The sequence below is a fragment of the Xiphophorus hellerii genome, chromosome 16, assembly GCF_003331165.1.
Source record: "Xiphophorus hellerii strain 12219 chromosome 16, Xiphophorus_hellerii-4.1, whole genome shotgun sequence".
NCBI classification, from domain to species: Eukaryota; Metazoa; Chordata; class Actinopteri; order Cyprinodontiformes; family Poeciliidae; genus Xiphophorus; species Xiphophorus hellerii.
In genome coordinates this window covers 3,951,172-3,971,423 of record NC_045687.1, presented here as the reverse complement: position 1 = coordinate 3,971,423, position 20,252 = coordinate 3,951,172, and the positions used below count along the sequence as shown (strand labels likewise).

General features: G+C 41.3%; 1 protein-coding gene across 3 annotated transcripts in view; it reads left to right on the top strand.

Moving 5' to 3' along the window:
- Positions 1–19,677, top strand: part of shank1 (SH3 and multiple ankyrin repeat domains 1) — an 86,036-nt gene extending 66,359 nt beyond the window's left edge. The window contains exons 18-27 of one of the 3 annotated variants that reach the window (XM_032586787.1): positions 1,278–1,413; positions 1,499–1,579; positions 8,485–8,493; positions 8,707–8,733; positions 8,833–8,889; positions 9,058–9,149; positions 9,691–9,811; positions 11,707–15,160; positions 15,856–16,746; positions 18,800–19,677. In XM_032586787.1, the coding sequence (XP_032442678.1) occupies positions 1,278–1,413; positions 1,499–1,579; positions 8,485–8,493; positions 8,707–8,733; positions 8,833–8,889; positions 9,058–9,149; positions 9,691–9,811; positions 11,707–15,160; positions 15,856–16,746; positions 18,800–18,887 (4,956 nt within the window). In that variant the 3' untranslated portion in view covers positions 18,888–19,677. Of the gene's footprint in view, positions 1–1,277; positions 1,414–1,498; positions 1,580–8,484; positions 8,494–8,706; positions 8,734–8,832; positions 8,890–9,033; positions 9,150–9,690; positions 9,812–11,706; positions 15,161–15,855; positions 16,747–18,799 lie in introns of all 3 variants that reach the window. The other 2 variants (XM_032586786.1, XM_032586785.1) reach the window with 2 other exon arrangements.
- Positions 19,678–20,252: the final 575 nt, after the last annotated feature.

Genomic DNA, 20,252 nt, shown 5'->3' with positions numbered 1-20,252 from the left:
CACTCTGACTGGCAGAATTAGTAGGACTCATTTGAACTGATTGGCTTCCTGGCAGGAGCCCAACTTTTAAGCATATGTGGCATACATTTTTAATAGATGAGATACAGGCTTTGAGAAGGCCATTCAGGGAGTTTAATGTTAGCCTGGTTGGTCCAGTTCTGATGTTGTCTTGTTGGAAAACCCAACTGTGTCAAAGTTTCAACAATTCAGCTGTTGATTTTGGATTAAGTTAAAGAATTTTAAGCTAATCGGCCTATTTTGTTATTAATGAACCAATGAAATCTGCTCTTTACTAGAGAATCCTGAAGGAGAAGATCCAGAAAAGAGTTCCTTTCTTTAAAAAGGAAAAATTCACATTTTGCATATTTTTGTACTTCCATTTGGATTTCTATGTAAAAACAGCCCAGCATTTTAAAATCTACTCAAATGTTTTTGGGCAATAAGTTAATGTTTTTTGGTGTCTGGAAAATGAGCCGTTTCAAAAACCTCTCGATCATAACGTCACAAATCAGCAGTAGCTGTCCCTCAGCTACCAGCTCCAGTGAAGCCCAGCCTGTTACCTAACAACTCCAGCAGAGTTCCGCCAGTTACCTAGCAACCTCAGCCGAGTTCCAGCATATTTGGTCAGCTGGTTTTATCGCAGTGTATGTGCTGTACAACGGCTGCTGGAAAAACACAAGTGGTTTGTTGTTGACTTACCATCCAGAAACCACTTGCTGCATTCTTATTGGTTGTGCAGGAGGCTCCACTTCTGCTCACATGTATGACTGTATAATTGTACGTCTGTTAGCAACCATTTTCAGGTGCGTAGCCAGTAGCAGCTCATTTGGATTTATCATAATAATAATAACCTTTTACTTAACCATATAATAAACCTTGCTGAGATCTATAATATCTTTTTAAGAGGGACCTGGCAAGATAGCAGCACCGTTTACAAATATCAACTTTGACATTCAATCAGAGAAATCCATTTGTTTAGTTTTAAAAGCATCAAAGCATAAAACAGTAAAAACGGTTAATAAAAATTTAACTATCAAAAGCAATAGTAGTTTAATTTAAAGTGACAAGAGGCCCTAAAACAGCTCATTCTGAACTTATCAGACTGAAATCTCATTGTCTAAGAATGATTTTGTGCAAAAACAGTAGCTGTTCTAACCTGTACAAGGAAGTATGCTAGGTCACCTTTAAGTTTAACTTTGGCCTAGTCAAAGTGACTGAATAGAGGGTTGAAGAATAATTTTGATCTTCATAAAAACTTCGCTCTGTCTGCGCCTCAGGTCAACGGTCAGAACGTCGTGAAGGTCGGCCACCGGCAGGTCGTCAACATGATCCGGCAGGGTGGCAACAGCCTCATGGTGAAGGTTGTCATGGTAACCCGCAACCCCGACATGGAGGAAGGCGCGCGGAAGAAAAGTAAGAGCTACTGCAATCACTCACAATAACCGACAGCTCATCTGGAGCGGCTCGACCAACCACGGCTGCCTTCTCCTCTTTCCAGTCCCTCAGCAGAGCAAGAGGCTGAGCACTCCAGCCATCGCCCTGCGCTCCAAATCAATGACTTCAGAGCTGGAGGAGATGGGTAAGAAACAGGCCCAAATTAGCTTCTTTTTTATTTTTTTGGCAGAAGAAAGCAGGAGGATGGAGGAACATATTGCTATGGAGATGTAGAGGAAGAAGACAGGAGCTTTGCTGGTTAGAAACAGACTCAGGTAATGAGGAGGGATGGAGGCAGTGTGAAGACGTAGATGCTGGGAGTGTGAAGAGAACTTGAGCGAGGGATAAATTTAGACGCCAGTTATTTAGTTGCAGGAACAAGACGGAGAAGGCTGGCGTCGGATGATGGTCTCAATGCATTTCGCTGTGTTTTCAGAGGTGCCACAATGTCACTGCCAGCACTCCCGCTACAGGTAACCCCACCCAGAAACATGTCGCTTTCCACCATGTGTGACCCCCTCTCACCCCCTGCTTCTTTTAACCTTTAACCTCCTGCACCTCCTGCTCCTCCGCGGCCCTTTAACGTCTGAGGACGACCAAACAGTCACAAACACACACCTGAGGAGAGGCGCCACATTGCAAAAACACAAAATATCACCAAGTATTTTGGTTTAATTTCTAGTGTAAATATCTCAATACACTTGAAATAAGCAGAGTTGAATAAAGAATCAAAAAATTTTTTTTGACTTTTTACCCCTCCAGGGGGTCTTTTGTGGGCTCTAGTGTCCCTTATGTGATAGTGGGCTGACAGGAAACAGGGAAGGAGAGGGGGGAAGACATGCGGCAAATGTCGTCGGGTCCGGGAGTCGAACCTGCGACGGCCGCATCGAGGACTCAAGGCCTCCAAATACGGGTTGCGCTACGCCCTACGCCGCCACGGCACGCCCAAAAAAAATTTTACTCAAGTAAAAGTAAAAAGTACCCATTCAAGAAATTACTCAAGTAAGAGTAAAAAAGCATTTGGTAAAAAAGTCTACTCGGGTAATAATTTCAAAAAAATTACATAATCAGATGGACCAAAATATAAATTTAAGTTGACGTTTTGGTATTTTAAAGACTGAAATTACAATAATTCATATAAGTAATAGAAAAGTAGTAAAATCAGGCAAAATAAAATGTTTCTAAATCAGTTTATTTCAATAAAAAACTTATTAAACTTTAACAGAAAGTGCAGGTGTGTGTCTGTGTCTGGTGAAATTTTGGTTAAAACACGTTTGTTTTTCATTCAGCGGGTAGAAAATCCAAAGATTTTACTCAAATAAGAGAAGAGATACTTCATAATAAAATTATTCAGGTAAAAGTAACAAGTACAGTGTAATAAAAAAAAAATCTTTTCAAAAACGTACTCAAGTAAATGTAACTAATTACTACTCAACTCTGCTTAAAACAACATGTAGGAACTTGTTTTATGTGGCATTTGTTCCATATTATAAGTAGGAATGCACGATATATTGGTACCAGTATCAGTATCGGCCAATATTAGTCATTTTTAACATATTGTTATTGAGCCGATATTAACAATCGATATTAGTTTTAATCTTGTTGCTGTCTGTTTCTGGTTGTTTTCTTTCCCAAAGATGTCAAAACAGTTTAGAAATACATACAATATTGGTAAATATTGGTTATCGGCCAAAACAACAATATTAATATCGGATATTGATATTGGCCCAAATTTTCATATCCTAATTATAAGTTCCACTGGCAGATTATTTCATAATCTTTTCCTATAATTCGTGCTAAATTGATTAATTGGATTAATCATTATTAATCGATTATTGAAATAATTGTCAACCAATTTAGTAATCGATTAATTGTTAACTGGAGTAAAGAGACTCAAAAAAGGAAATTTGCTGAAAGAACAACACATACTGAGCTGCAATTAAGCAAAAACTGTACTTTTTGGATTTACGATTTAAAAAATTTAACTGTAGATATCTTCTGATAATTTTAGCTTCACCTGATTCAAAATCTGAAAAAAAACCTCTCCAATGAAGCACCTTTTGCTATTCAATTATTAATTGGTTTATCAATAAAAAGTCAACAGATCACTGTGTTGATGTTAAGCACATTGATGGTAAAAGCGTTTTATGAACTACAGATGCATCTTTTGCTGCTAATAATCAAGACCTTTATGTTGTTGCAGCTTAGGATGACATTTTTATTTTCTTACTTTAAAAAGAAGCTTAAATTAATCTTTTAATTTATTTCTAATATTATGCAAAAAGGCTTAAGTACAAAATCTGCAGTGTGCCAATTTTTATTTATCTGATTAATAGATTAATCGTCAGAATAATCAATTAACTGATAACTAAAATAATTGTTACTTGCTGCCCTTCTTATAATTAGCATTTTTTCATCAGTATTAAGGAATTATTGACTTAAAACAAGCTCCTATATGTTGCTGAAAAGTTACTTGTAAGTTAGTTTTGCCTTATTTCAAGTGTACTGAGATATTTGCACTACGAATTAGACAAAATACTGGATACGATTTTGTGTTTTTGCAGTGCATTAAGTGTCCAAATTCCTCCTTTTTATTATAATCTTATGTTGAACATGTTTGTTAATTCCTCAGGAAGAAATCCCACCAAGAATAAAATTATTGAGATGAGTAATTTAACTTTGCTCCTGGTCTGTTCCTATGGTAACAGCAGTATCTCTATTTGAGGCAAAAATTGTGGGAGGAGAGTGCAAAGCGAGGGGTCAACGCCCCCACTCGCAGATCATAATGTCTGCCAATGTTTTAATTGTGGATCGCTTGAATCTTCTGGTGTTTACCGCTTCTGCTGGGTGGTTCTGAGCATGCTCAGTGAGCGCCTGATGATTAACAGGAGAACAGTGATAAACAGAGATGCTGGAGTCAGTCAGCTGGCTTTTCACAACTCCTGACATTAAATCTTAAAGGGGTAGTTAAAGACTTTTTGAATGCGAGTTTCTGTTAAAAGGTTGTGAACAATTAAATATATAAACAACATTTTCAATTAAAAAACCCTTTTCTCCTGCTTAATTGTTGAATAAATATGCATATGAGCTCAACAAAGATATTTATTATTATTTAGGTCATTCAGCCATCAGATTGGAGCAGAGTGCTAGTAAACACATTCAGATTTCCAAGTGTTTTAGGGACTTTTTTAGGTATGTGGACTGCTGATACTGACATTAGCATTAGCGTCTGTGCTAACTGCTATATGTTTAGCGTTGAGATGCTATTTTAGCCTTAAATATCTTCGCTGGTATGCTAACTCCTTTTAGCACTGCTTGAACACAACAATAGTCTTTTCTAGCATCCAAAATTAAAGCAAAAATTAATCCCCTCTGGGGAAAGAGAGGCATCTTTTTCCTGTTTGCTAATGTAGCTTGTGCGTCAGATTTACGGTCGTACCAGAAACAAAAGGATCAAAGGAAACAAAGGTTCCGGTTTGGGACCTTTGTCAAAAAAAAAAGAAAAAGGTGATTAATCATGTGAACATTTTTACTGTGCGTTAAAATCCCGACCCTATCTAGCATCTTACCTACAACAAAATTTGAAAACAGAAAAAAATAACCCAAGCAGATGCAAAAAACTTTTTAATTAGGGAAATTAAATTATGGTAAGGGAAAAAAGTAATTTTCTTTGCAGAATTTTTTTAGTCACAATGGAAACGTTTTTGAACATAAATGTCCCTTTTTTCAGTTTATGCACCTTCACCTCAATCAGATATTTTATAAAACGGTTTAAGAAAATAACACTGAAGGTAAACTCTGTGTCCAGGATGTGTGGGGTCTGCAGAGGTGTCCCACCTACTAACAATATTAATTACAGTTAATTCATGATTTAACAGGAGGTGTGTGGTACCATAACCTTTTTTTCTTTTATAAATTATAAATAATTAAAAAACTACATTTGTGGATTTACTGAAATTATTGAAAAACATTTAAATGTGTTTTTCAATAAAAAACTATAAAGAAACGGCAAATTATCTTATACATCTATGTACAAAGAAGCAAAAGGTTAATTATATTAAATGTATCATTAGTCATTAATGAAGCATGCACTGAAATCAGAGCTTTTAACTGTAACTATCTAACAATAATAAAAATAATTATTTAAATCTTTTAAAAGTTCATAAATCAGAGGGTTTCTTGAGGTTCAAGTTTATTAGAAGACTCCTTTTGTACAAAATAATGTTAATTTATGTTAAATAAAAATATCCAGTTATGTTCCGCAGGTAAGATATTAACTACTACTAACCCTTCAACAGAACCTTGCTTCAGAAATCCAGCGCTGCCGCTTTAAGATGAACCTTTGACCTAATTGTTTTTGTCTTACCTGCCTTCTCTTGGTGTCGTGACCTCACCTGACCTGCAGCTAAGCATGAGCACAGCCACAGGTTTCCTGAGCTCCACCAAACCCCGTTCTCACCACGAACTCCCTGAAATTTCCACTTAAATTATTCACAGGTTCAGTACAAAGTCCTGCTCGCAAGCTTCTGACAAAAAGTTTGTATTTGGACTTAGTCTGCTTTTTCAGTAATTATCCGTCCAGTTTTAATGTAAACAATACTTTTTTGTTTCGTATGCTAACCGAAGATTCATATGAAATCATAATATAAAATAAATATAACTGCAGTGTATTATATAATCTGAAACCTTTAAGGAGTGACCTAAATCCTGACTTTATTGCTCAAAATTGACTAAAATTTGTTAATGTTTTTCCAGTCAACACCTGAAGAAATTGCAACATGAGTCCAAACTCAAAAACTTTTTAAAGTTTTGAATCTATAATCCCTTTCCAATAACAAATCTGAGTACTTTATTTGTTTAATTGAAGTACTACATGTTGGTAAAAGAACATTTATTTTGTTTACCCTTGAATCATTTTCACTTGACAATTTTGGCCCATTTGACCAAAAGTTTGTAGGTTAGTTTTGTCTCATTTCAAGTTTACTAAGATATCTGCTCTGGAAACAGAACAAAAAAATACTTAGTAAGATTTTTTGCTCTCCTATTATTAATCAGTTGATCAAAAACCAATCAACAGATCAGCCCTGAACTGTATTAATAAACTTTTCACATGTTGATGTTAGAAGTGTTTGTAGCAAAGGATCTTCAGCTGCAAGACTGCAAATATTTTATTTTATCTTCTCATTAAATAGGGGAATTTAAGTGTTTATTTGCACTTTTAATGTATTTTTGATATTGTATTAAAAAGACTTAAGTGGTTAAGTGAAAAATCTGCAGAATGTGATCATTTTTTTATCAGATTAATTGATTAAATAACAGAATAATCGATTACTAAAATAATTGTTGTGCGCTGCTTTGTCTTGGTCCAAAACACAAAATTCTTATTCAATAAGGTTTGTAGTTGAGGAAAAAAATATATCAGTGTATAGGTTTAATTTTGCAAAACACTAAAAAGTACATTTTTTTATAAAATATTAAATATATGTATTCATTTCAAATAATTGAGCCTAATTTGCGAGACAAAGTGAGGCTTGTTTTTTTCCTTGAATCTAGGTGAAAAGAGCAGGCTGTGTGATGAACCCCGTCAGCCGCTGCCATATGCTGATTCTGATGCTAATGAATTCATTTAGTTGTTCAACTTTCTCACCTCTGTGATTGCTGCAGTGTCCCAGTTCACCTGTAAGTCATGCAGCAAGAGAACAAGAACATTAAAATGGAGATGATCCTGCAGCATCTCCAAACCGGCTGTAGTTTCTAGAACAATGTTGTTTAGAGTAGCAATAAAACGTGAAAACCAAACCGCTGTCACACCCGTGAATGTGAGGGTCACCTCAAATTCTTCCTCTCCACTCCTTTCTGCACTCCTCTTTTCACACCAGAGTGAAGTTGGCACCAATCCACCTAATTCAAGTTAAAGATTTTTCTTTGTGCCGCTCTCACTTTAAAGGTACTAATAAATGTTTCCAGAGGTCGTCTAAGGCCAACCAGCCTGTCCAGATTTACAAAATGAAGAAAATTTGGCGTCAATCAACTGTGCTACAAATATTTTAGCACACAAATCAATTTTGGTTTCTGTGCAGGGTACAGCATGTAACTTTTACTTTAAAAAAGGTTTTTACATATTTGTTCGAACTGGTGACAAAACTGGTCACCTTTTTTCACAGATTAACCTGTGAAAAAATCTATTTTCTCCTCCTTCTCCATGAGCTGCTATTGCCATCTGAAGAAATGAACCGCTGTCGATCAAAAACAACCAATCAGAGCCAGGAGGCGGGTCTTAGCACTGTCTGTCAACCTCATGTACTTGCTGCTAAATGTGCTAATGGTAGAGAAATAACTTACAGATACAGGAAAACCGTTTATTCGCCGTCATCGGTGGCTATGCTAACTACACTACTGGCTATGCTAGCAGAGTAAGAGGGACACAGAGGGATGATTGACAGCGCTAAGACCCGCCTCCTGACTTTGATTGGTTGTTTCTAGATAGCACTGAGAGAAGACAAAGGAGTTTGATTTTTGTTCCCATAGATTATCTATCTCATACTGTCACAATATAGTGATAGTCTCATAAATAAATAAAATAATTTTATAAAAGTTAAATACTGCAGCTTTTATGTGGTACGGGAAGGTGAATTTTTTTTATCTTAAAAATTATATCAACTATTTCATTTGATTTTGTAAATGTGGACAGGCTGGTTGATGTTTGACCTCAGCAAACATCTAAAAAATCTTTAAAATATGTTTATTTTAAAGGTAATTTTTTTAATTGTCTTTTTTTTTTAATTGTTTTTATTTTTATAACATCACAAACAGTTGACACCATATTCCATCTGGTTTTGTATTTGTGGACAAGCTGGTTTACCTTTGATGACCTTATGAAACATTTTAATGAAATTTCAGCTCCACAAAAGTTTCATAGAAACTTAGTTTAATTTGAAGAACCTGTGGTGTCCAACTTCCCTCTGGTTCTGTTCACTGGGTTAACCACTAACTCTGTTTTTTTTCTCTCCCTCGCCGCCGCGCGCCGATGGGATCGTAACCGTCTGACAGTGGAGAGAGGTGGGAATCCGTACCGCTGTGAACGCGCAGCATATGCGTCTGCAGCCTATTTACTGTAACATGAGTGTGCATGCTTGTGCTGCGTGGGTGTGAGTGTGCGTTTTTCACGGGGTGACTCAGTCCGTTCGGCTCTGGGGAATATGATTAGTATGCGCTGTAACGACGCACTTTCACTCCTGCCAATACTTAAGTCTCCTTTTGTCCTCCTTCCAGCTGCTACCCCTTGGAAAAAAAAATCAGGTACGCTCCGGTGCCTTCCCCCGGTTAACGATGACGCCTCTTTATCTGTCCAAAATGACTCAGCACTCTCACCGGCCTCGTTTCCTTCCCCTCTCCTAGAGTTCGAATCCTCACAAGTTTCAGAGAAGAAGAGGACAGTCTATCAGATGGCTTTGAGTAAGGATTCTTCTCCCGTCATCCGTTTTGTCGTCTTTTCCTCCACGTTTCTATCTGTTTTATAGCTGTCCGTTTTTCCGTTTCATCTCCGTTTGTCTCTTCTGTGTCTCTTTTTTTGCCTCTTTCCTCCTTTTTCCCTCTCAGATAAACTCGATGAAATTCTTGCAGCGGCTCAGCAGACAATCAGCACCAACGAGGCGTCCGGGACAAGGGGACACGGGCCGAAGAGGGACCGGGGAAGAAGTTTCTATGGCAACGAGGTTTGCATCGAGACATCGATTTAAAAAAAGGAAATTGCTACTCTTTGAGACTAAACTGAAAAACTTTACTTATGAAAGTCATCTGAAATGTTTGCACTTTTTCAGATGAAGTAGAGAAAAAAAACTTTGATTGTAATTTGTGTTTCTGAAATGAATCCCTAATTCAATAAGCACGTCTGCTGCTTTCCAGACTTAAATTTCAAAGCAAGTCACAAAAGAATGAGACGATTGTAAAATGACAAAGGAAAAATGCAACTAAAAAGAAATCACAATTTAGGAGTAGCAGATTTAGGGTGAGTCTGCATGTATGGATGGATGGATGAATTAATTAATAAATGGAACGTTGGATCGATATTTGTTTTAAGTAAAGCTTCATTCATTGCCTTAAATCTTAAACCTGGTTACTAATGACTTCTAGCAGCCGTTAGAGATCACTAGCCGTTTTCAGTGTTTCCTGGTGTTTTTTAGTGGTTTCTAGCTGTTCTAGCAAATGCTAGTGGTTGCTAGCGGAAACGCCCCAACTCGTGTCGTGTCTTTGCAGCCGAGCTACGCGGACCAGCCTGGGATGGGGATGATGTCGGGTCTGGGACTGGGCTACGAGCGAGGCCAGTACGGCCCGGGTCACGGCCCTCCGCACGGTATTATGCGGCAGAAATCCATCGGTGAGGTTGTCTGTTTCTTCCGTCTGCCCCTCGTCCGCCTGTCTGTCCGTCCTCTGGTCCAGTAGACTCTGACTCTCTGACCCGTGTCTTGTCTGTGGCTCACAGTATGTACTTCACCTGTATCTGTACACTGTACAAAATGCTTTAGTCGTTGTACTTTATCTCTTCTGTTTCCCAGTTCTGTTTGTGTGTGCGGATTATTTACAAGTAGTCAACATGTGATATGCAGAAGATTCAGGGAGATGCAGCTTGAAGACTCAGGAAATCACACATCACTGAAAAAACCCAGCAGGTTGCAGATAAACTTCACTTCACAATATTTTATCTCATCTTTAGCAGTGCTGCGTTCTCCTATATACCCAAAATGCAGAGATGGGTAGTAACTAGTTACATTTACTTAGTTACTTTAGTAACTTTTTGAAAAAAAACAAAAACTTTTAGGAGTATTTTTACTACAGTACGTTTTATTTTTACTTTAGTAATATTTCTATAAAGCATCTTACTTGAGTAACATTTCTGGATAATCTACCTACTCTGAGTAACTTCATTACTGCCTGTAAGTATTAGTTTAATTGTTTATTTTGCTTCCTGAATCAGTTATTTTTTGTTATATTTATTTGTATTGTTTCCCTGTTAGTGTTTAAACTGCTACAATTTGGACATAAATTTTTTCTCTGTCTGATTACCGGTACATAATTTTTAAATCAGATGTTCTGATCCGTTACTCTGTACTTGAGTAGCCTTTCAGACAGGTAATATCTGGTTGGACTTGTACTTTTACTTGAGTAAAAACATGCTGAAGTAGTTCTACTTTTACTTGAGTACATTTTTTGGGTACTCTGCCCACCTCTGCCAAAATGTGACCGTTTTTTTTCGTGTGATGTTTGATATTTGTAGTTGTAAGCAACAATATACATTCAGCATCAATAAAATAAAGCACAACATCAACGACTTATTCATGGAAAAGTGATGCGATGTTAGAATAATCAATATAAGGCTTGGTTGTTTCGAGTTATGGTGATAATTTGCCCTGACCATTTATAAGTGAAATGAAAAGTACTTTCCAAGCATTTTGAGACACACAGTTTCTTTCAAAAAGTAATCTTTAAAAATCTTAAATTTTAGTTGGTGAAACCTACAAACCTCCTGTTTTCCACTTCACAATTATGCCCTATTTTATTTTTTTGTGTGTCATAAAATCAGAATAAATGCATTGAAGTTTGTGGCTATGACATAATAAAATAGTAAATATCACAGGAACGCACTGTAGTTGTATGTTTCCATGTGAACAACAAATCATATTTTACCATTTAACGCTGTTGTTTAGGCCTGGCACGATAACAGATTTTGCTGGATCATTAATTGTCCCAGAGGTTATTGCGAATGTTGTTTTTTTAAGACGATTTTTATGTGATATAAAGGTAATGGCATAATAATGCAGGAAGACATTCTCAAAGATCAATAAACTTTAAATTTTAGCAAACATTTAACAGTGGAACTGGAGAACATTTTAAATATCCAAAACAAATAAACAAAACGACAAATAAAATTAATTCTGAAGCCTCTGTAAGCAAACTTGTCTTTCGAAAAACGCACCAAACTAAAGAACCGGTAGAGAGAAAATTGATAAATAATGCAAATGAAAATGATTGAGCCCGTTTGAATTTACCATGCAAATTATTGATATGCTGTTTATTGCAACAGGCCCAGTGTTGACTCACTTTTTGTTGAGGAATAAGTATCACTGATTGATTTACATGCTTCTGAGGAACTGAGGACAGACTTTCTTGGGCAGGGAGATTCAGACAGACACTCACAACTTTACTTATCCAACACTTTTTTATTTAATAGTTGTTAATTTTTCTGGATTGTTGTTTGTGAATCCTGCACTGCAGGTGTGCCTGAGGAGGAGAAGCAGTTCCTGCATCCTCCTGCGATGAAGTTTGCCCGGAGTCTGTCGGTGCCTGGTCCGGACGATATCCCTCCTCCTCCCACAACGGCTCCACCGGAGCCCCCGTTCTCCTCCGCTCCACCACTTGGTTGGAGAACAAAGTTGTCCCAGCAGCCCTCTGTCTCCGTGTCCCAGTCAACATCCAGCTCTGCGCACTACCAGCCCTTCTCCCAGCCGGGGCACCTGAGCCAGGGCGGCAGGGAGAGGGCAGGTGGGCCCACTGCTGGCCCAGCAGCAGACCACACGACACCGTACGTTCACGCATCTGCCCATACAGCTCAGAGCAGGACTGCGTCGCGAAAGGTTGCCTATACTGGGGAGCCTGTTGGAGCTGGGATTGGGGCTGGCGCAGGCGCTAAACCAGCAGGCCTGAGGAGAGGCTACAGCACAGCCGTACCCCCGTCCAGCATTGCTACTGTAATGCCCCAGCAACAACAGACTACCCAGAGTCAACCCCAGCGGGCAGACCGGAGCACAGCTGGAGCAGGTGGCCCTAAAGGAGGGGCCAGGAGAGGCAAGGGCCCTCTGGTGAAGCAATCCAAGATAGAGGAGCTGCGTCTAGGCCAGGGAAGCTTAGGGAGCAAAGACTCGGTGGAGAAAAGCTCCATTCCTATCCCCACCATCATTGTCAAGGCTCCCTCAACCAGCAGCAGTGGACGGAGCAGCCAGGGCAGCAGCGTGGAGGCTGATGTCCCCGCGTCAGGGGAGACGGGTGACACAAAAACGCCTCACGGCCCTCCTCCGTCCACTCCTGCTCCACAGCCACCTGCTCCACCCTCCATTCCTGCACCACCACCTCCATCTTTGCCTTCTATTCGAGCCCAGGATAATCTGGACTTTACTAGCCAGTTCGGGGCCGCCATTGTTGGCGCGGCTCGCCGAGACAGGGAGAGATTCCTCGAAGCCCGACGAAAGAGTGCCTCCTTGTTCATGTCTGCTGAGGAGGATCTGAGTCTTGGGATGAGCGAAGCGCTAGGAGGAGTATCAAGAACTCAGGTGTCTCAGCAGCAGTTAAACACTCAGCCTGAAAGCTCGTCAACACGATTGCGCCCTTCCAAGTCAATTGATGAGGGCATGTTTTCTGCAGACACCTTTATCCAACACACCCGGAGTATGCCTCCAGCCTTCGGCCTACCGGAGTACTCCTCTACGGCCCTGGACTATCAGCCCAAATCTGTGCCTGCTGATCTGTACACAGCAGCAGGTCGACAGCCAGCGCCCTCCGCCAACACCACTTTTATTCATCCTCTTACTGGGAAGGCGCTTGACCCCACATCACCTCTGGGCCTCGCCCTGGCTGCCAGGGAGCGTGCTCTGAGGGATGACAGCAGGATAAGGAGGGGAACGGAGCACCTCTTCACCCGCCAGATGTCGAGCGTCGTGTTCCCTTCGTCTGCTGTCACCTCTCAGCCGGTTTCGTCCCACACGACACAGTCTTCAAGCTCTTACCTGGTGACCTCCTCTTCTCTGGCAGCTACCACACCCACAGTCGGTCGCCCACCCTCGCCCAGAATCCTCCGAGGAGTAGGGAGTACTTGGGGGGAAGAAGGTGGGGAGCGGGAGCGTGATGGGGGAGGCACTCGCGAGGGTCTTAGAGTGCGGTTCTCGGAGGACAAAACTGTCCACACACACCACTATCAGTCTCAGCCATATCAGCCGTCTTACAAAGAGCGGGAGAGGTCGCGGGAACGGGAGAGAGACCACTCGAGGGAGAGGGACATGAGGAGGGCAGAGCAGGCAGCTGAGAGTGTGGCCCCTCAACCTCGAAGACCCTCTTTTCTCAGGATGGAAAGTCAAGCCGATGCCTATATGCTGTCTCTCACCCCTCCCTCTCCTCCACCAAACATTATCCAGCAGGCTTCTGGAAGCACAGGGAGTGGTATGATGGTCCTTCCTCCTCCTGCCCCTTCAGTTGACGCGGACGATGAATTTGTTTATGCAGACCCCCTTCCTCCTCCGTTAGAGTTTGCAAACAGCTTCGACAGAGCGGGATTGGGATACTCGCAACACGCAATGCTTTCCAACAGCCTGATCCATCGACAACAGCAAGTCCCTCCCCCACCGCCTCCTCCACCGCCTCCACCGCCCCCACCACCTCCTCCCCCTCCTCAGAAAGAGCATTATATAAGTAGCTTTCCTGCCCATACACCTCTGCCCTCTCCCCAGGCAGGTGACTCCACTGCATCCAGCCTCACGTCGTATGACAGCGAAGTGGCAAATCTGACTCAGTCTGCTCCTTCCCCTTCACAGACATCACCAAATCCTCCACCCCCTTCCTCACCCTCAACCCTTCAGCCAGCCATGGGTCTTCCTCCTCCCCCTGCAGTCTCACCCCCACCTCCCCCTGGAGCCGGTTTCTACCACAGACCCTTTTCAATGTCTCACCACCTTTACAACAGCACTCATGCATCCGGGCGATCCTCACCAACACTTTCCCAACATGCAGTCGCACCACCTCCAGCTTACCGAGGTCCCCCAGCTCCATCCTCCACTGCTGCCACGTCCGTCCCACATAGGGGCACCGCCTCCCACGCAACGACCGCTAGCTGTGCTGCTACAACCACCACTGCTGCCACAACAAGCGCCTCCACTCAGCTCCATCAAGAGCGAACACACCCTGCTCATTCGACATACTCCACTACCATCACAGGACGGACAGGCGAGCACCATCGTCCTCATCCCACTGCCAAAAAAGGAGAGTCCCAGGAAACGGTTGTGGACTCTGGGATTGAGGAACTGGATAGCCGAAGTAGCAGCGACCATCACCTGGACAGTATTTTGGGCCTAAGTGGGGCTGGTGTCCGAGGAGACAGACTGGATCGGGGAGAGAGACTCGGAGCTGGAGGTCCAAGGCGAATGGGAGGAGGTGCGGGAGAAACAGAACGAGGAGGAGCGGACTTTCTAGAGTCATACATGAGCTACCTGGATGGGCAAACCTTTGAGATGCAGAATGCGACGGTGGCAGCATCCACCTACCCAAAAACCAGCAGGTTTAGAGAAGGTAGCCGCGCTGGTGACTCGCATCGACAGACCAGCACCGCCCCTGCAGCCTACCACTCCCACAGGCAAAGAGATGGGCAGGTAGAGGATGACATAGAGGAAGGACTTGGAGATGATGAGAGTGGTCAAGACGGGTACGGGATGAGAGATATGCAGAATTTGGGCCGTCCCACGTCACCGTACTTTGATAGGCCACGCACTCCTGAGATGAGACCCCTATGGGGCGACAGCCAGATGAGCGGCGATATGGGAAGCCAGTCGGGGTCACTTTTAGAGGGGAAGAAGATTTACCCCCCTGCATCCAGTATGAAGCCAAGCATTATCACTGAGCTGAGCAGCAAATTGCAGCAAAGAAGTAAAGACAGCTGGAGCAGCCACAGACCACTGAGCAGACACAGGTTGGAAACGTTGTCATATCACGTTACTGTTAGCATCATCAGTGCTTCTTCGGATTTCTAGAGATTCTCCTTTTGGGTAGATAATTGGTATATCTTAGGTATATCTAGAATATGTGATGTAAAATTGTGACATCACATTCCTTACAGAATCTCACACTGTATTAAGCAATTACAGAGGCTCGTGTATTAATTGAGAGAGCGCCACATAGCCGCTAATTCGTGAGCCTTCGACTGTAGCATGGCTAATGGTAATACACACCTCCCCCAGTCAATAAATGCACTGTTGTAATTCCTTTGTACATTCCTCCGGTTTTTGGCAGGTATGTGATGTCATAAAAAATGCATCTTGGGAAGTTAAAATGTCTTGGCACCATGCTACTTGATAATATATTGACTGACATTTGCAAAGCAGCCAATCCAGGAGCGCCATTTTCTTTCCTTTGGCCTGATTGGCTGTAACTCCCAAATAGTCTCCATTGTGTTTATTAATGTATATTTGGTGTTTGAACTTTTAAAACAGGCAATTATGAGCAATTTTAGAAGGGATCTCAACTATTTGTGGATTTTAGCTATTGGCGGGCGGCTGTGGTACCTTTCCAACACCTTTAATAATGTACATTTTCTGGAATTCATCTCGCTTCTGTCTGATCTCTGGTGTAGTTTTGTGTTATCTTTTTTTCTGATTCTGTTCACAGATTTTCTGAAGACTCCGCCTCCGCTCTGAGCCCGCCCTCAGTCCGCTCCCAGTCTCTGTCTCCAATCTCTTTATCGCAGCCGTCCTTATCGCCGTCCCCAACCCCGGCTTCCCAATACCCAAACTGGGGACGTTCCCCATCTCCTCAGCCTCCAGCCACATCTCAACCTCCGCGCTCACATTCTCCCTTGTCCCCGACGTCGTACTCCCCTTACCCTACGTCTCCCAAGCACAGACCCGTGTACCGGACCAAAGCTCTGGAATTCCAGTTCATCCCCAGTCGAGAGTCTCGCAAAGCAGAATCACACATACTCCAGCGCCGACGAGCTCCGAGTCCGCTCATCTCCCAATCAGAGAGGCCCAAAGTGGCCCCGCCCCGCCCGTCGTCACTTCCCCTTCTCCCCACTTCACCCCTGTACAGTGCCATCTATGACCTCCGCGGTTCAATCACCCCACCGTCACCTGGGAATCCTCTTGGAGACCCTTACTTCTCACCCTCTCCTCCCCTTTTTGCCCCCTCTGGAGCTCCTCCACCTCCAAACTCCACCTTAGTAGTGTCACGATCCCTTTCTCCAACTCATTTTCTGTCCGGGACGTCATCTCCACCCCTGCACCCCCACCCGCCGCCTACCTGCCTGAGTTACCCCCACTTACCGCCGCCTTCCCCCACAAAGCCTTTCGCTTCCAAGCCGCTGCCCTACTGGACCAAGTATGATGTTGCAGACTGGCTGGCGTACCTCAACCTTGGCGAGCATAGAGAACGGTTTCTTGATAACGAGATAGATGGCACCCATTTACCCTCTTTGACCAAGGAAGACTATCTGGATCTGGGGGTGACAAGAGTAGGACACAGAATGAACATAGAGCGAGCCCTAAGGAGTGTAATGGACAGGTAAGGTTACACCTGTCTGTCTGGACTAGAGATGCACTGATCCAATATTAATATTTGTATCGGTCCCAATATTGAAAACAATTCTAGACTGGGTAGACAATGTGCCTGATCCATAAGGGCAGATCTGTTCAGTCTAATTCTATGCGTTATGCTCTTAATAACGTAATGCTTTATTAGACTTGCCACAATAAGAATTTTTCTGGATGATAAATTGTCCCAGAAGTCTTTGCGATAAACTATAATGTTGTTTTGAGACCATTTTCAAGTAATATAATTGTAATAATGTCATAATAACGCCAGAAAACATTCTCAAAGATCAATTAACTTTAAATTCTAACGAACATTTTAAATACCAAAAACCAATAAACAAAACAACAAAGAAAAGGAATCATTAAGTCTCTGGAAGAAAAATTGGCTGGTTGGGACCAAAATAACAGACTGAAGACTTTTATCATCCAGTTTTTGATAGAGAGAAAAGTGATAAATCATGCAAATAAAATTTATTGTGCTCATTTTAATTTATCATGCAATTAATTGATGTATTGGTTATTGCAATATACAGCCTTTGCTGTATTATTTATTTCACATTATATTTAGAGTAACTAATTGCACTTTCTGGTCTATTTCAATTTTTGTTAGTTTATTTTGGACATGTTTGACCAAGGTAGGCAACCTACTGTTTTGTCAGTTTCCATTCTTTGTTTATTTTACATTTAAAAAAAAAAAACTGAATAAATTAAAGTTGTTTTTACAGGTTTGGTCAAACCTGTAACACTATTGATATATTTAAGTGTGCCGTACTGGTGTAAAGTTATCAGATAAATTTGTAATTCAATACATTTAGGTCTTTTTTTAAAATGTAATGTGCTAATCGAATCAGTATTGGCCTATACTAAACCTCAGATATTGGTATCTGAAGTGAAAAAAGTGGATCAGTGCATCTCTAGTCTGAACTTATACCATTAGAAAAACAAAACCCTAAAGCTTTTCCACCATGTTTTTGCATTTCCTAAACGTAATCAAACGTAAGTTGTGGAAGATATTTGCTCTCAGAAGTCCGAAAACTTTGTGAAACTTTGAACCAATTCTTTAAATCTTTTCAAAGATTTATGGTTGTATAATTGTGCATTTGTCTGCAGCCATTTTCACGTGCGGCTGTAAAAGTCAAGTTGGGGGGCGTGGCCAGCAGCAGCTTGTTTGGATTTAAAGTGACAAGACGCCCTAAAACAGCTCATATAGGCAAAACTGGCTAGAATAAAATATCATTATTTAACAAATGTATTGGACCTGGTAGTCCGATAGATTTGGTTCGGTTGCACAGCAAAATTGTAACATTTGTTGCATTTTCAGTTCGCTATCAGATTGCACTCTGTCTAACAAACCAAATTGCCTGCGCTGTAAACAACCAACCTCCTCTAGAGAGAAGAGTTGATCCGAACAAGATGGCTAGTAAATATTAATTCAATATTTGGAAGCGTGGTTAACACGGACTGAACGCTGCTCTTGCTAAAACTACGGGCAGATTACAATTCCAAAACAGAAAATCAACATCTTTCACGACTTTTCCTTCTGTTTGCTGATTGGCCTGATGGAAATTGTGCTGGAGGAATCCGTTTCAGTGGGAGAAAGCCAAGTCGGAGAAGAAGGGAGATGATAATCAGAATACTATGGAAAGGCAATGGCCAATTTTAAGGGGCATCACAAGATCAATCGATTGGCTGCAAAAGCCCCCGGGCTTCAGTTTGAACACTCTTACTGTAAAGAATTGAGCAGCAAATATAATTTAAACTTTTAGAATCTAAGACAAGTCAAAAAAACTTGAATTGTTTCATGTGTTTGTTTTATTTATTCTGCCCTAAACTCCCAAGGAAAAGGGAAAATTCCCTTAGTACTTTGGATTTATTTTAACAGGTGAACAGCGCCCTCTTCCTGTTAGTGTTGAAATTCACTCTGTAGAAAATTTATGTTTCCCACTTCTTTTTTTAATCCCTGTTCTACGATGAAAAGCTTTTTGAAAACACATATTAAATGTCCTGCGTCTCTCTGTCCTCAGGTTGTCCAGCAGCCCGTTTCCCATTTCTGTCCTCTCTCCTCGGGAAGGGCAGCCTGAGAGGAGGAGGGACGACGGGAGTCGGAGCTGAGGCCGCAAAGGAGGAGCAGGGAGTGGTTGAAGTCCATGTCGGAGGATTCACACAGATTTCACACGGAAAGAAAGGAGAGGATGAAGAGCTGATGACCTGTAAACACGCCGGCTGGTGCTCCTTGATTTACATCCATCCAAACACAACCACAGCAACACAATCTAACTAAACCTCATCTCAGTGAACATAAGAGGGTCTTTATGGCAGCAAATTTCAGATTTATTAACTAGAACAATCGCAAAGCAGAGGGCGCATTCGGTTGTTTTTGTTCAGGTTGAAAGGTGAGAGGATTCAGATTTTAGCTTCCTATGTGACGTTTGAGGAACATGTCTGCGTGTCAGAAAGTAGGAAGGTGTTTTTTAAAGAGCGAGGCTTTATTTCACCGTAGAGTCATGGTAAAAATTAAATTTTTATTTTAAATGTCAGGGTATAAAATAAGTGATCTGGTCTTTACCAAGTTAAAATCTGCAGTTTTCTAGTCGGTTATTAACAAAACGTCCACTGCTCTATTAGCACAAAACTTCCAAACAGATGTAGGTACTTTCTACGTTTTAAAATATCGCTGAATGTTTTAACTTGAAACAATCTGCAAAATCAAAGCAAAAATAAATCTTGTTTATGAATTTAAAAATCATCTGTCTTTATGCATTTAATGGCTTTATTGTTAATAGGGGTGGAAATCTTTTACTTTCTCATCAATCGATTCAAAATGATTATTTGTAAGGATTTCATTTTTAATCTGTAAAGACTGGATATACTCCAGGCTACTTTGCAAAGCAGAATGACAGATGGGGTCATTAAAGTATCTTTTTCACATTTATTAAGTTTTAATTATAGGTCCGTGCTTTTTCTGTTTTGTTTGTTTTGTTTTCTTCTACAAACTGATGCTTATATGTACTGTAGCACCAAGCTAACAAACCACTTTCCGTCCTTCAAGTCCCACAAAAGCAGTGAGGGTGCATTTATTTTTAATGTGGAATATTTTATTTAGGTTAAATTTAGATAATTTAAACGGGACCTATTATGCAAAATTCAAATTTTGCTTGTTTTGTACTTTCATTTGGGTCTCAACTGCTTCTAGAAACAACTCAAGCACTTAAAAAAACTACACCCAGCTGCTTTTTGTCTGGAAAATGAGCCATTTCCATTGTTAAGTCACATTCAGCAAGCAAAGTGCCGTTACATAGCAACCCCAGCACAGCTCCAGCACGTTTGGTCACCTGGTTTTACTGCTGTATTCGCTGTACAATGGCTGCTGGAAAAGAGATTAAGTTTTTAGTGGACTTACCATTCATAAACCACTTGCTAAATTCTTGTTGGTTGTGCAGGAGGCTCCACTTCTGCTTTTCGAAGATTTACGGTTGT